Source organism: Trichosurus vulpecula, chromosome 7, assembly GCF_011100635.1.
Source record: "Trichosurus vulpecula isolate mTriVul1 chromosome 7, mTriVul1.pri, whole genome shotgun sequence".
Taxonomy (NCBI): Eukaryota; Metazoa; Chordata; class Mammalia; order Diprotodontia; family Phalangeridae; genus Trichosurus; species Trichosurus vulpecula.
Window position 1 is genome coordinate 220759334 of NC_050579.1, and position 15096 is coordinate 220774429.

A 15096-nucleotide genomic window follows, 5' to 3' on the forward strand; every position below is an offset into this window, starting at 1 on the left:
GTTCAAATAGAAAAGAAAGTACAAAGCTAACTGAGGAAAACAATTCCTTAAAAGTTAGAATTGGGCAAGTAGAAGCTAATGGCTCCATGAGACATCATGAATTAACCAAACAAATTCATAAGAATGAAAAAATAGAAGAAAATGCAAAATGCTCCATGATAAAAATAACTGACTTGGAAAGTAGATCCAGGAGAGACAATATTAGAATCACTGGACTACCTGAAAGAAAAAATCAAAAGGAGAGCCTAGACAGCATCATTCATGAAGTTATCAAAGAGCCAGTGCAATCAAGATTAGGAGGGAAGCAGAAAATTGGGTAATAATTTTTACAGCCGGTGTCTCTGATAAAGACCTCATTTCTAAAATATATAGAGAAATGAGTCAAATTCATAAGAATACAAGTAATTCTACAATTGATAATTGGTCAAAGGTTATGAACAGGCAGTTTTCAGAGGAAGAAATTAAAGCTTTTTACAATCATATGAAAAAATGTGCTAAATCACTATTGATTAAAGGAATGCAAATCAAAACAACTCTTAGGTATCACGCCACACCTATCAGATTGACTAATATGACAAAACAGGAAAATTATAAATGCTGGAGAATATGTGGGAAAATTAGAAAACTAATGCATTGTTGGTGGAATTGTGAACTGATCCAACCATCCTGGAGATCAATTTGGAACTTTGTCCAAAGGGCTATAAAAATGTGCATACCCTTTGACCCAGCAATACCATTTCTAGAGTTGTATTTCAAAGAGATCATAAAAATGGGAAAAAAGACCCTCATGTTCAAAAATATTTATAGCAGCTCTGTTTGTGGTGGCTAAGGACTAGAAATTGAGGGGATGACCATCAATTGGGGAATGGCTGAACAAGTTGTGGTATATGAGTGTGGTGGAATACTATTGTGCTGTAAGAAATTATCAGAAAAACCTTGAAAGATTTATATGAACTGATGCTGAGTGAAATGAGTAGAACCAGGGGAACATTGTACACAGTAACAGCCATGGTGTGCGATGACTGACTTTGATAGACTTAGCTCTTCACAGCAATACAAGGACTTGAAACAACTCCAAAAGACTTATGGAAATGCTATACTCATCCAGAAAAAGAACTGTGGAGTCTGAATACAGACTGAAGCATACTATTTGCTCTCTTTAGTTTTGTTTCTTCTTTCTTGGGCTTCCTCCCATTCATTCTAATTCTTCTATACGACATGACTAATGTGCAAATATGTTTAATAAGTGGGAAGAAAGAAGTTATCAAAGAAAACTACCCTGATATCCTGGAATGAGAAGGCAAAATAGGCATTGAAAGAATCCACTAATCACCTCAGCAAAGAGATCCCAAAATAAAAACCCCAAGGAATATTATAGCAAAGTTTCAGAACTATCATGTCAAGGAAAGAGTACCACAAGTGGCCAGAAAGAAACAATTCAAATAAGTAGTATTATAACCTATAGCAATCAGGATTACACAGGGCTTACCAGCTACAACATTGAAAGAGTAGAAGTCATGGAACATGATATTCTGGAAGACAAAAGAAGCTAAGACCACAACCAAGAATCACTTACCTGGTGAAATTAAGCATAATATATCAAGGGAAAAAATTTTCATTCAATGAAATAGAAGAATCTCAAGCTTTCATGAGGAGAAGACTAGAATTAAACCAAGAATTTGATCTCTAATATCAAGACCCAAGAGAAGCATAAACAGGTTTAAAAGGGAAAAGAAAACATAAGGGATTCAATAGAGATAAAGTGTTTACATCTCTACATAGGAAGATGATACTTGTAACTCTTAAAAATTATACCACTAGCTTTTTTTTTTGGCTCCCAGCTCGTGGTGGTGAAGGTGCAACTTCTTTCAGTTGTCCTGAATCCGGGTTCATCCGACACCAGCAGCCACCATGCAGCATCCAGGCCAAGCCACCTCCTTCGTTGCTGCCTTGCTGCCCAAGTTTGACCCTAATGAAATTAAAGTCATGTTTTTAAGGTGCACAGGTGGTGAAGTTGGTGCCACATCAGCTCTGGCCCCCAAAATTGGTCCCTTGGGTTTGTCTCCCAAGAAGGTTGGTGATGACATTACCAAAGCAACTGGTGACTGGAAAGAGCTAAGAATCACAGTGAAACTTACCATTCAGAACAGACAGGCCCAGACTGAGGTTGTGCCTTCTGCCTCAACCTTGATCATCAAAGCCCTAAAGGAACCTCGTCAGGACAGAAAAAAGCATAAAAATATTAAACACAATGGAAACATCAGTTTCGATGAGATTGTCAACGTTGCCTGACAGATGAGGCACTGATCTTTGGCAAGAGATCTCTCAGAACCATTAAAGAGATACTTGGAACAGCCCAGTCTGTGGGCTGCAACATTGATGGCAAACACCCTCATGATGTCATTGATGGGATCAATAATGGTGCTGTTGAATGCCCAGAAATTTAAAAGCTACAAAGGAGACTATTTGCAATAAATTTAACATTTGACAACAAAAAAAAATTATATCACTAAAAATACAGCTACAAGGTATATACATAGACAGAGGGTACAGGTACAAGGTGAATTGGAGGTAATAACATAAAAATAATTAATGGATGAAAAAGAGGAGTACACTGGGTACAGAAGGAAGGGAGAGGTAGAACAGGGTAAATTATTTCACATGAAGAAGTGAGAAAGACCTAATACAGTGGAGGAGAAAATGGGAGGGTGAGGAATGGGCATAACTTGAACCTTACTCTCATCAGTATTGGCTCAAAGAGGGAATAATATACATGATCAGTTGAATATAAAAATCTATCTTACCCAATAGATAAGTAGGAAAGGAGGAGACTAAGTAAAAGAAGGGGACTGACAGAAGGGAGGGCAGATCAGGGGAAGTGGTATACAGAAGTAAAACACTGGTGAGGAGGGAAAAGGTGAAGAGAGAGAAGACAAACAGGAAGAAAATAGGATAGAAGGAAATACACAATTAGTAATCATAACTGTGAATGTGAATGGGATGAACTGTCCCATAAAACAGAAGTGGATAACAGATTGGATCAAAAACCAGAATTCTACAATATATTGTTGACAAGAAACACATTTGAAGCAGAGAGACACACACAGAGTAAAGGTAAGGGGTTGGAGCAGAATATAGCATGCTTAATCATTTCTTGAAGCAAGTGTATCTGATAAAGGCCTCAATTCTCAAATATATAGAGAACTAAATCAAATTTATAAGAAAACAACCCATTCCCCAACCAACAAATGGTCAAAAGATATGAACAGGTAGTTTTCAAATGAATAAATCAAAGCTGTCTATTAGGCATATGAAGAAGTGCTTTAAATTACTTTTGATTAGAGAAATGCATATTAAAACAACACTGAGGTATCACCTCACACTATCAAATTGACCAATATGACAAAAAAAGGAAAATTATAATTCTTGGAGATGTGGGAAAATTGGGACATTAATGCACTGTTGGTGGAGTTGTGAAATGATCCAACCATTCTAGAGAGCAATTAGGAACTATACACAAAGGGTAACCAAACTATACATACCTTTTGATTCAACAATACCACTACTAGGTCTGGATCTCAAAGATATTATTAAAAAAGGGAAAGGACATGCATGTACAAAAATATTTATAGCAGCTCTTTTTGTGGTGGCAAGGAATTAAAAACTGAGGGGATGTCCATCAATTGGGAAATGGCTAAACAAACTATGGTATATGAATAAAATGGAATACTGTATGAATGGAATGAAATACTATCATGCAATAAGAAATTATTTCAGAAAAACCTTGAGAGACTTGTATGAACTGATGCACAGTGAAATGAGTAGAACCAGGAAAACATTATACTTACAGTATCAACAACACTGTGTGATGACCAATCAGCTCTTCTCAGTAACACAATGATCCAAGACAAGTACAAAGAACTCATGAAGGAAAAGGCTATCCACATCCACATAAAGAACTGATGAGCTCTGAATGCATATCAGAGCATAGTTTTCACTTACTTTGTTCTTTTTTGTGTTTTTTTCTTTTGATCTGTGTCTTCTTTCACAACTATAACTAATATGGAAATATGTTTTACATGACAGCATGTATATAACCTATATAAAATTGTCTATGATTTTCAGAAGAGGGAAGGGGAAAGAGGAAGAGAAAAATACTAGAACTCAAAATTTTGTAAAAATGCTAAAAATTGTCTCAATTTGGAATTGGGAAAAATATAATACTGTTAGAAAAAGAAGCACTGTGGCCATGTTGCTTCTCCTCTTCGGGCTTTAATTTTCTTCTTTGTCAAGTGAAGGAATAGAATAGATCATCTATAATAGCTTTTGCAGTTCTAACAACCTTTGAGTATACAACAGAATTTTTCAATTTTGATACCATGTTGTTAGCAGGAAGCCATTAAAATTTATTATTAAAATAAGAATAATAATTAATATATCAACATGCTTTTTTCATGGTGCCATGCCACTAAAATCATGGAACACCATTTTCTAAGAGTCAAAAATGGAAGTGACCCTAAATGGAATAGAAATATTCATGATAGATACAAGCAAGTAGTATCATATTACCAACTGTGATTTAAATGAAAGAAGCCAAGAGGACATTATTGTGGATCTGTCATCCAGAAGAGAGTAGGCAGACTGGACCTGGTAGCAAGAATGAGAGAAAATAAATGTAGAGCCTGAGTCCTACACTAAGATATCAAGACCTTAGAAAAACCAAAACAAGACCTTCCATGCATCAATGGAATGTCTGTAGAGCATTTTTGGAAAGATATAGATGAAAATTGCACGAGGTGAGAAGGCACAGATGAAGAAATGAAACTAGTGACATCACAGATCCACCAACCTATCGACATCCTTTGACCATTCACCCTGCTGTTTTCCATGTTAAGCTGATTACCATGCTAGTTTCAAGTAGGTCACTGTTAGGAGCTCTTACATCATATTGACTGGGGTGCTAAATTAATCAGACCCCAATTCCTCACCATTTTAGGGTTCCTTCCGTAGCTACCATAGTGGTATCAGAGCACACAGAGTTCCCACTATACATCACCATTTTCAACATTCCTTTATTTTGCTATTTTCCTTCACTAGTACAACATGGATGGTGTTGTCAATAGAAAAATAGAGAAAAGTATTATTAGCCAGATCATAGGGCAAATACTAGATATGAGCAAAGCTTTGAATCTGTATAAGGGAAAGGTTGAAACATACATATAATGATATTGAGTGTAATGACACTGGAAATTCAAACAGCAGGTGAAGGCATCAGTCTAATATGAATTGCTCTGGAACTTAGAATAGTAGAAAGTTAGACCTGGAAGAGCTCTCAGAGATGTGTGCACTCTAGAAATTCCTGACCTGAAGTCCATGAATTTGTTTTTCTAATATTTGTATAACTGTATTTTGAAATAATTCTATTCCTTTGTAATCCTCTATATGTTTTTATGCATTTAAAAGTGTTATTCTGGAAAGATGTCCATAGGTTTCACCAGAATGCCTAGTGGTAAATAATGCAAAAATGTTAAGAACCTCTGATCTAATTTAACTGTATCATTTTATAAATTAAAAAAAAAACTTGAGCCATGAGAAAGAAACTGACTTGCCCAATGTCTCAGATCCCCTGACAGTTAGTCCACTGTGCTTTGCACTATGCTCCTAGAGCAACCACCTTGTAATAACTAATAATATGCTTTTAAATTTTCAATTCTTGGAGTCATAAAGGCTGTACTTAAAATTGAAAATGAACTATGAAAATCCTAAAAGAGAGTATCACTTTTTCATCATAATATCTGACCTTCCTTACAATTAAGTTTCTGGGTTCTTGTTTAAAGCCAAACATCACCCTGAATCCATGAAAGCAAGCCACAGTTTGTCTTATTACCCAATGACCAGAGGGAAAACAATAAAACACGAAATATCAAGGGGCAAGAGCCTGAGTGCCACAAGTGCTATGTTTGCTTACAAGAAAGGTGATATTTTCTCAAGAGGATGATAAAAAATAAATACAACTGCTGTAAGTTCCCAAGTACCAATGTTTCCCTGGAACAAAAATATTAGAGAATAGACCATATTAGATTAAGAAAAATATCTATGTCTTTTGAACCAGTCAAAAACTTAGTATCATCTAGCTGGCTTAAAAATCAACTGAATCTATCACACTTTTAAAAATGTGACCTATTGAAGTCAGCTGACACAATTGATTCATAAAAGAAAACTCCTAAAGGATTGTTAACATCCAAAGATGGCAAAATCTCACAGTGGCTAATTCTGTGGAGTGGTTATTTAAATTACTCTTACCAAACAAGATAAGCCCCATCCTTTATTAAATTCTAGAGTATTTCAGCTTTCTCAGAGCTCAAGATGCTGTTAAACTCTGATTATACAGTAGCTTCATGAACCTAGAAGAAATCATTCTATTTTAAAATAAATATAATAGTTCATCTATTTGTAAGTGTAAGTGTGGTATAATAAATTGTAACAGACAGAGAAGGGGACTTTAACTTGGAATCCACACAATGGATAAATTTAAGGGGCTATAAGAATTTGGATGGAAAAATATTTTGATATTGGTTTCCTTCATAATTCTATGTGCTTTATGCATTTTAAAACATTATTCTGATGGGAGTTCATAGACTTCACTAGATTGCAAAAAGGAACTATGATACGCACACACACACACACACACACACACACATACACTCACACACAATTAAGTACCCATGAGAGTCAGCAATTTTTTAACAATTGGCCTCTTCTATAATTTCAGACCAATCAAATCAATCAATAAACCAACTAGTATTTTTAAGCAATTATTATGCACCAGGCAATCCCTGAGGAATTCAAAGGATTCCTTGATTCTTATTCTGGTGAAGTACAATGTCAATACTCTCTATTCAAGGAACTAGAAAAGACATGATGGATCCATCTCCTAGTCCATCCTCCTCACTTGACAACTGAAAAAATTTAAGTGGATTACTTGGGACCAAGACCATAACTTTCAAATACTATGATGTGATCAAGAGAAAAATAAAAATAAAGTATTAAGATTTAGAGGGTGGAGGGCCAGGTAGGTGGTGCAGTGAGTAGAGCACCAGCCCTGGAATCAGCAGGACCTGAGTTCAAATCTAACCTCATACACTTGACACACTAGCTGTGTGACCTTGGGCAAGTCATTTAACCCCAATTACCTGGCCTTCCCCACTGCAAAAAAAGCAAAAAAAAAAGATTTAGAAGGTGGAAATTTTTGGTGTTGATGTTTACATTGTACATTAGTGATTGCTTACCACATTGCAAAGGAGAATATTACCCAAAGACAAAGTCTCATTGAAGGTGGAAGATCCCTTTGGGGATAAGTACAATAAAAGTAAACACTATAACCAGATCAGAGATTGTTCATGTCCATTTCAACACAAATAGAACAAGTATAAAAAACAAACACAGAATGATCAATGCCTCTAAGAGATCTCCATTTCTCTTTATGGCACTAGAGATGGGCAATTATTCTACTCACCAGCTTTGAAAAAAAGAAAAATAAATAAATACAATAAATCTTTGAGCACTGAGGGACTATCAAAATATATGCAAACATACATACATAAAATATGAAAAAGACACTTGATTCCATCTGCCAAATTAATAACAATAATAGCTAGGGCTTAAATATAACTTTAAGGTTTGTAAAGAATTTACAAATATTATTTTATCCTCTGAACAATCTTGGGAGGTGTGTACTATTATCCCCATTTTACAGATGAGGAAACTAAGGCAAGGATAGGTAAAATGACTTGCCCATGATTACAGAGCAAATAAGTGTCCTGGGTCAGATTTTAACTCAGGGAGTCCTGATTACACATTCAGTGCTCTATCTACTGTGCCACCTAACTGCATCAAATTAGTGCTTGAGGCACAAGTAATTTCTTCCTTTTTGAGCAATATTTCTATTTTTTTTCAATGTTTATGTTGCTGCCCTTGGCTGATACCGGTTGAGTGACTAGTCCTAAAGGTAGTTGAATCTAGTGCCCTTACCATGATGCCATACTGACTTGTCACCTGGTTCTTATCCTAGATGACAGCCCCACAATAGCTTCCTCAGTCAATTGAGAATGCCTTCCATATTTCTAGCTCTGGTCTCATTTATATCTGTTTACTACTCAGCTGTCTTCCTCAGAGATTCATACCTCCAAATCCCTAAAATTTCAAATGTTTCAGTGTATGTGAGAGGGTAGGCAAAGCATAGGCTAATGTAACATTCATTGTGCAATCTGCTTTTCCCACAAAAGTTATGACCACGACTTCATGATCTTATGACCTCCAACAGTGAAAAGTGTCCCATTGGTGAAATTAGCACTTCTATAGTAATGTCCCAACAGTACAAAGACATACCAAAATTTGTTCCTTTGGAAGAACATAATCTTTTCGAAGCAAATGCATGTAGAGAAATTTACAAAGATCTGAAATATAGTGATAACCAATTTTATCAAAAATAATCAAAATCACAAACCAAATATTATTCTCTACCAAAATGAGTTGCATATGAAACAAAGAAATAAGATAGCTAAGTGGCAAAGGCCAGTGCACTTTACTAAATTAGTTAGATTAAGTCAGAAATTCAGGGAGTTTCTTTTACTCTGTAAATTAGTCTGATGATGTTTATATCTTTGGACTCTGCAGTAGTTTAGGTCACAGATCTGCATTGCTATAGAGGCTGAATAATAATATGACTATAAAAGGAAGATTCAGAGTTCCTTGTTCTAACAACTACTTAATCCAAACTATAATTACATGTCCATGTTTAGTCAATCTTTTAGCTTACAATTTCAGGCTGCTGTCCATGGTCTTGACACTGTCACATAATCTAAAAATTCTTCTGATTCATGTTGACAGGCTCAAAGATTCCTGACACTTTTAAACACATACTAGGAACTAATGGTTACTTCTCAGCATATAAAGTTTACGTTTCTTAATCTGAAAAACTTTATTTATTCTTATTATTCATATATATGTATACATGTATATGTATACATATATATATATACATATATGTATATATACATCCTTGAACCTCCCTAAAGTTACTTCCTTTGATATATATTTCTGAAATGTAAGTAACCCACTGTACCGAAAGGTTGCTACTCCAAAACCATCATACATGCCTTTGAACTTTACATTTGGTATTTGACAGACTCATAGAAATATGAACCAGGTACACTTGCAATACACCTAACCTTTCTTTTCAGACATTTACAAATCAGAGGATTATGTGTTAATCTCTCTAAAATCTCTAACTAAAGATGATAAATTTCTTAAATGATTATCTGAGATTAAATTTATTTTTGTAAATGGATTTATTGCTCCACTGAATTAAGTCATCATGCATCAGCTATTCAAAGGAAGTAATCACAGAAGTTAGCACTAGTTCAAAGACTAAAGGAAACTTCTGTAGTTAAAAATAAAATTTGGTACAAAATGTAAAGTTCAATTAAACACTTTAATAGACACATTAGGGGCATAGTGTGTGCAAGGTGCTGCCACTGGTGATGCAGAAACCAAGAAGAAATAGTCTCTTAAGTCAAAGAACTTATGTTCTACTAGAACACAACACACACCGCAATGACTATTTAGACAATATGTTCATTTGGATCAGATATGTACTCTGTATAATATAGGGACAGGTTCATAGATATTTTGAAGGTCTGTTGTACTGAACACAGATAGGTTTTGTGAGCTAAGGATTTTATTTTTGGTCAGACATAAAACTTTGGATTTATGTGTCCATGGAAGAAAAATAGTCTTGTTTATTTTGCCCTTCATATTTTAGATCACTTGAACCTGCATATCCTATATCATCACATGACCCAAGTGTGCATACATTTGATCCTACCATTTTTTTATTTTTTTATTTTTATTTTTTTGGTTTGTTTTTGGCAGGGCACTTGGGGTTAAGTGACTTGCCCAAGGTCACACAGCTAGTACATGTGTCAAGTGTCTGAGGCCAGATTTGAACTCAGGTCTTCCTGACTCCAAGGCCAGTGCTCTACTCACTATGCCACCTAGCTGCCCCCCAATCCTACCATTTTTAAAGCATTACAAAATTGTATTTTTCATAACTTGAAGGATCTATTGCATGATTATGATGAGAAAACTCCATTGTTTTTATATATATGTATGTATTTATACATACACATAGACATATATATGTGTGTGCACATATGCACTCATATATTTATGCTTATATATACATAATAATCTGCATTGTATACATAGGAATTCATTAAAGAACATTTATAAAATGCTTATTATATGCCAAGCACTATTCTAAACAATCAGGTTACAAATGAGAGAGAAAGGGAGAGAGGGAGAGTGAGCTACTTTACACTCACTCAGTCACTAGTCAAGATATCTAGACACCAGGGCAAGAGTTCCAAAAATGAGTGTATCAACTTCCTCAAACAGTGGTAGAGATGATAGGTTTCTGAGGTACAGAGGTCTAGGTCCAGTGTAGAAGGTGCTGATCTGATTGGAAAGAAGCAAGGCAGGTGCAACAGGCTGATGGCAAAAAGACTTATGCATTTATAACACACATTCACATATACAAACAAATATATGGTTTATAGGCTTCTTTTGTTTCTTCCTTTTTTGTTTTGTTTTCTTCCAGATGTGTGATTTCATTGGTCTGGAGGACTCAGGGTGTACAACCCTACAGAGATCACTAATCCTCTGCAATCAATCAAAGAGATTGCTTGGGGCACTGAAAGTTTGAGTTTTGCCCATTGTCACACAGGCAATATATGTCTGATAGAGATTGAGAGAGAGAGAGAGACAGAGAGAGAGAGAGAGAGAGAGAGAGAGAGAGAGAGAGAGACAGAGAGAGACAGAGAGAGATAAAAATAAGTAAATTGGAAGATGGATAAACATATAAATAAATGCATTAATTAAATAAATGCACTACATAAATAAAATTTTTAAAAATATAAGGTATATGTATAAAGTCTTCTAGAAAGTCAAATGAATCCTTTAAAACAGCTTTCATTTAGAAGGGTTCTTTCAGGGAACAAATATAGCCTTGAAATGCTAGGGAATACAGGTATAATGAGGAGAGGATAGAGGCCAGGATGGTGATTTACAGTTCTCCTAGGTACCTTCCCTTGCTGATTTATGGAGGTGCCATGGAAATGCCAGTAGAAGAAGGTTGTTCACTTTTTCAGGGAATGGTTATTGCTCTGGCACTCAGTCAAGGAACAAAGAGAGTAAAGAAGCAAACCACAAAAATTAAGATAAGTAAAAGGCATAAATATTTGCAGTAATTTAAGTGCAGTTCCTTTAATCACTATCAGTTTTCACAAACTCAGTTACTGTAACAGCCAATGGAAAACAAGGTACTGTCTTGTATGTCATTGTTGTCAAAATTTTACTTTATGGTGCCTGTTAATGTTACTGGCCTCTGACATGGATTCTAAATGGGTTTTGTTTAAAAGTATTGTGCAAAACCACCTAGGTAAGTCAAAATGGTAACTTTCAGTAATTCTTATCATCAGTATTTCAAATATCCACAATTTTGTTGGTAAGGGTATTCCCTGGCACAAATTGTCATTCCTCTGTGGTTTAAATGTCTATACCTTTAAAATGTATCACTTTGTAGGCATTCTGGAGACGACTTTCTCTGGATAGAGATGACATGCGTATAAACTACCACCTTATGGCACCAGTGCCATAACCGAAATCTTTCTAACCTGGTAGAACCTGTCAGACACAACACTCATTGGCATAGGCTTTGAGAATTCAGAGTCATGAACATTCCACAAGAAGTTATAGGAAGCAAGCTTCAGTGGAGGGTAAGTGATTTGTACCAAGAAATAAATTAAGAAACTAAGAAATATAAATTTTAACTTCCAACTGAGAAGTAGTTATTGGTTCCTAACACAAGTATAAAAGAGAAGTGGCTTGTATATATTAGACTATCACCATAAACCAAACGGATCCTTAGATTATTAATTCCAGATCTAGGACCAAGGACAACAGCAAAGTTAAGGAGAGGTTAGGAAGTGAGTACTGGGGCAGGTGGCAGGAAGGGGGTGAGGAGAAAAGGCTTTGAGAAGACTTTCAGGTGAAAATTACTTCTGGAATCCTGCTATGGTCAGGCAGGTGATCAAGTATTCAAACATATCCAGATACTCAAAGTCAGAGTAAAGAAGTAAGCCAGAAAACAGGCAAACTCACAAGAATCAGAAGGACCTATGTATGAAAGGACAAGACAGGTAGTAACTAATCCAGGCAAGAACCATAAGGACCCAAAGGAGCAATGGTAAGCAAATAGACTAGAATATAGTACTCTTGTTGACTGTAAGACTCATGCCCTTTCTACTACATTAATCCTTTAATTATTGCCAAATGCCTGCAGTTCTACTGTCACAGCTTTAATTCTTCAGGGGAAGGCCATGATCTTTGTCTAGAAATTGATAGCTACCATGTATAGAGTGACATGTATAGACAAAGCATGACACCAATGGTAAAGGATACCTTAATCCCAGAGCAATTGTCTCTTCCAACCAAGGAATTTCCAATGCATATTATATTGAATATGAACCAATTTGAAAGATTAATTACCCTATATTTCAGTGGTAAAATCAAATAAGGGGGCAAATCTGGGGAAAGAAAGAAAGCTGGGGAAGGGGGAAGAAATAAGGCCACATCCTGACTGTGACAATTATAAAGCTTTATTATAACATGAAATGATGACTACTCTTTCATTAATCAATCAACAAGTATTTATTAAGGGCATACCATATGTCAGACACTCAGCTAGGAGCTGAGAATATAAGTACAAGGAATACAATGGCCTCCTACTCACAATGTGCTTATATTCTAATAATTCAACTTTGAATGGAGCTGAACATTGATTTTCCTTCATGGAAAACCAGTATGCTTTATCTGGTCTAATACTAAATAAGTTATTATTCAACCTGGTCCATCTTCATCAAAGATATTCTTACATTTATACTTCTTACACTCATGTTTGAGGGCATTTATAAAATTACTATTACTATAATTTACAGCAGTCATGCAGAGGGAGCATAATCTATATCTAGGGGTAAGTAGGGGGTACAATAGATAGAATGCTAAATTTAGGGTTGGGAACACCTGAGTACAAATTTAGCCTCAGATGCTTACTGGCTCTGTGACCCCAGGAAAGTCATTAACTACTTCCTGCTTCAGTCTCCCTATGTGCAAAATGGGGATAATTACTAGCTCCTACCCCCCAGGGATACCTTAAGGATAAAATGAAATATTTGTAAAGTGCTTTGCAAAATTTAAAGCACTCTATACATGCTAGCTGTCAATATCTAGACAAAAATCATGGCCTTCCCCTGAAGAATTAAAGCTGTGACAGTAGAATTGCAGGCACTTAGCAATAATTAAAGCATTAATGTAGTAGAAAGGGCATGAGTCTTAGAGTCAACCAGAGTACTATATTCTAGACCTAGCTAGGTGACCTTGTACAAGTTTTCTCTAGGTGTCTTCAAGATCATAGGTCTAGAGCTGGAAGAGCCCTCTATGTCCATATAGTCCAATCCTCTCAATTTTCAGATGAGGTTACTAAGACCTAGGGAGGACAGATAGAATTTCCCAAGGGCACCTAGGTAGGAGGTGGGGGAAACACCATCTGATAGCATCAAAGTTGGAAATTTTAATTTAAGACCTACGACCTCATGCCCATAATTTACTTATCTATAAAATAATAGAATTGTACTACATTTAAGATTCTTTTCTAGCTCTGAAATCTTATGATACAATTTGGGGGATAAGGAAGAGAACATCAGATGTGCCCATTATTCCCTTGAAATAATACCACCTAAGCAATTTTCTCCTCCTTCTCCATATAATGCTAGTCCTGCTTTATTACCAACATGTACTTGTGATCGTTATGGGTTCACCTGTCCAAGGCCAGACAGTTGTATTATTTATAGATTTTTCTACTGGATTATATTCTAGTTTCCCAAGCTGAAGTGTCATAAAACTGATTAGTTTTTACTGAGCAATATATACTTGATATTAAAATATATGGCAGTAGTAGTAATAATCATAGTGATAACAAAAATAAACATAGATCAAACACTGCATAAGACATAAAATCTACCATAGATCTGGCCCAGTAGATTTACCTAAATTTGACAGGCAAAATGAACACAAAGGAAAAGGAAGAGGGAGGTGGGAAAAGATAAGAAATCAAGACTGAACACGAGTCAAGGAAAACTACATAGTGTCATATAACCTATTAGAGTTTGAAGTGATCTTGGAAATCAACCCTTTTATTTTTCAGATGATCTAGTAATGCTTATAGGCAGTCACACCAAGTAGGAAGCAACCTCTTAGTGTCACAGACACACACACACACACACACACACACACACACACACACACACACATACACACACTCCTTTTTCTTTTCTTGAGATATACCCGTTATATTAGCACTGAAACAATCCAAGTTTCACCAGTGAAGGATACAGTTTGCACCTTTGCTTCATGTTATCCTAGAAAAGGCTTGAAGGAACTGGGTCAATTTCAAGATAGAATGGATAGATATGTCAATGAAAGAAAGAAAAGCACCAGCTTCTTTGTATCCCTGAGCCTTAATGCAAGTGGATTTCCTCTTCTGCTTAAAGGGTCGCTATACATTATGCTGCCATCTAAAACATCCACAGGTGTACACTCTCTCTCTCTCTCTCTCTCTCTCTCTCTCTCTCTCTGTCTGTCTGTCTCTCTGTCTCTCTCTCTGTCACTGTCTCTGTCTCTGTCTCTCTCTCTGTCTCTGTCTCTCTCTCTGTCTCTCTGTCTGTCTCTGTCTCTCTCTCTCTCTCTGTCTCTCTCTCTCTCTCTCTCTTTCACCCAAGTCAGTAACAGAAATGACACATTTTATTGACAATCAAAACGTCCATCTTGGGGCATAAAAAACCAGAGTATAAGCAATCATATGCAAATAGTCACATATTATGTATCATGACCCACTTGCATATCTAGAAGAATTCATGGTATAGAAGTGCATTTTTAAAATATCCAAATTATTTGTTACCAAGCCATTTTATTTCTCCT

General features: G+C 35.8%; 1 protein-coding gene across 1 annotated transcript; it reads left to right on the top strand.

Moving 5' to 3' along the window:
* The first annotated feature begins 1986 nt into the window (after positions 1-1986).
* LOC118858585 (60S ribosomal protein L12-like) lies at positions 1987-2292 on the top strand. The gene has a single exon (XM_036769156.1). It carries the CDS (start codon positions 1987-1989, stop codon positions 2290-2292), a length of 306 nt encoding a protein of 101 aa, XP_036625051.1.
* Positions 2293-15096: the final 12804 nt, after the last annotated feature.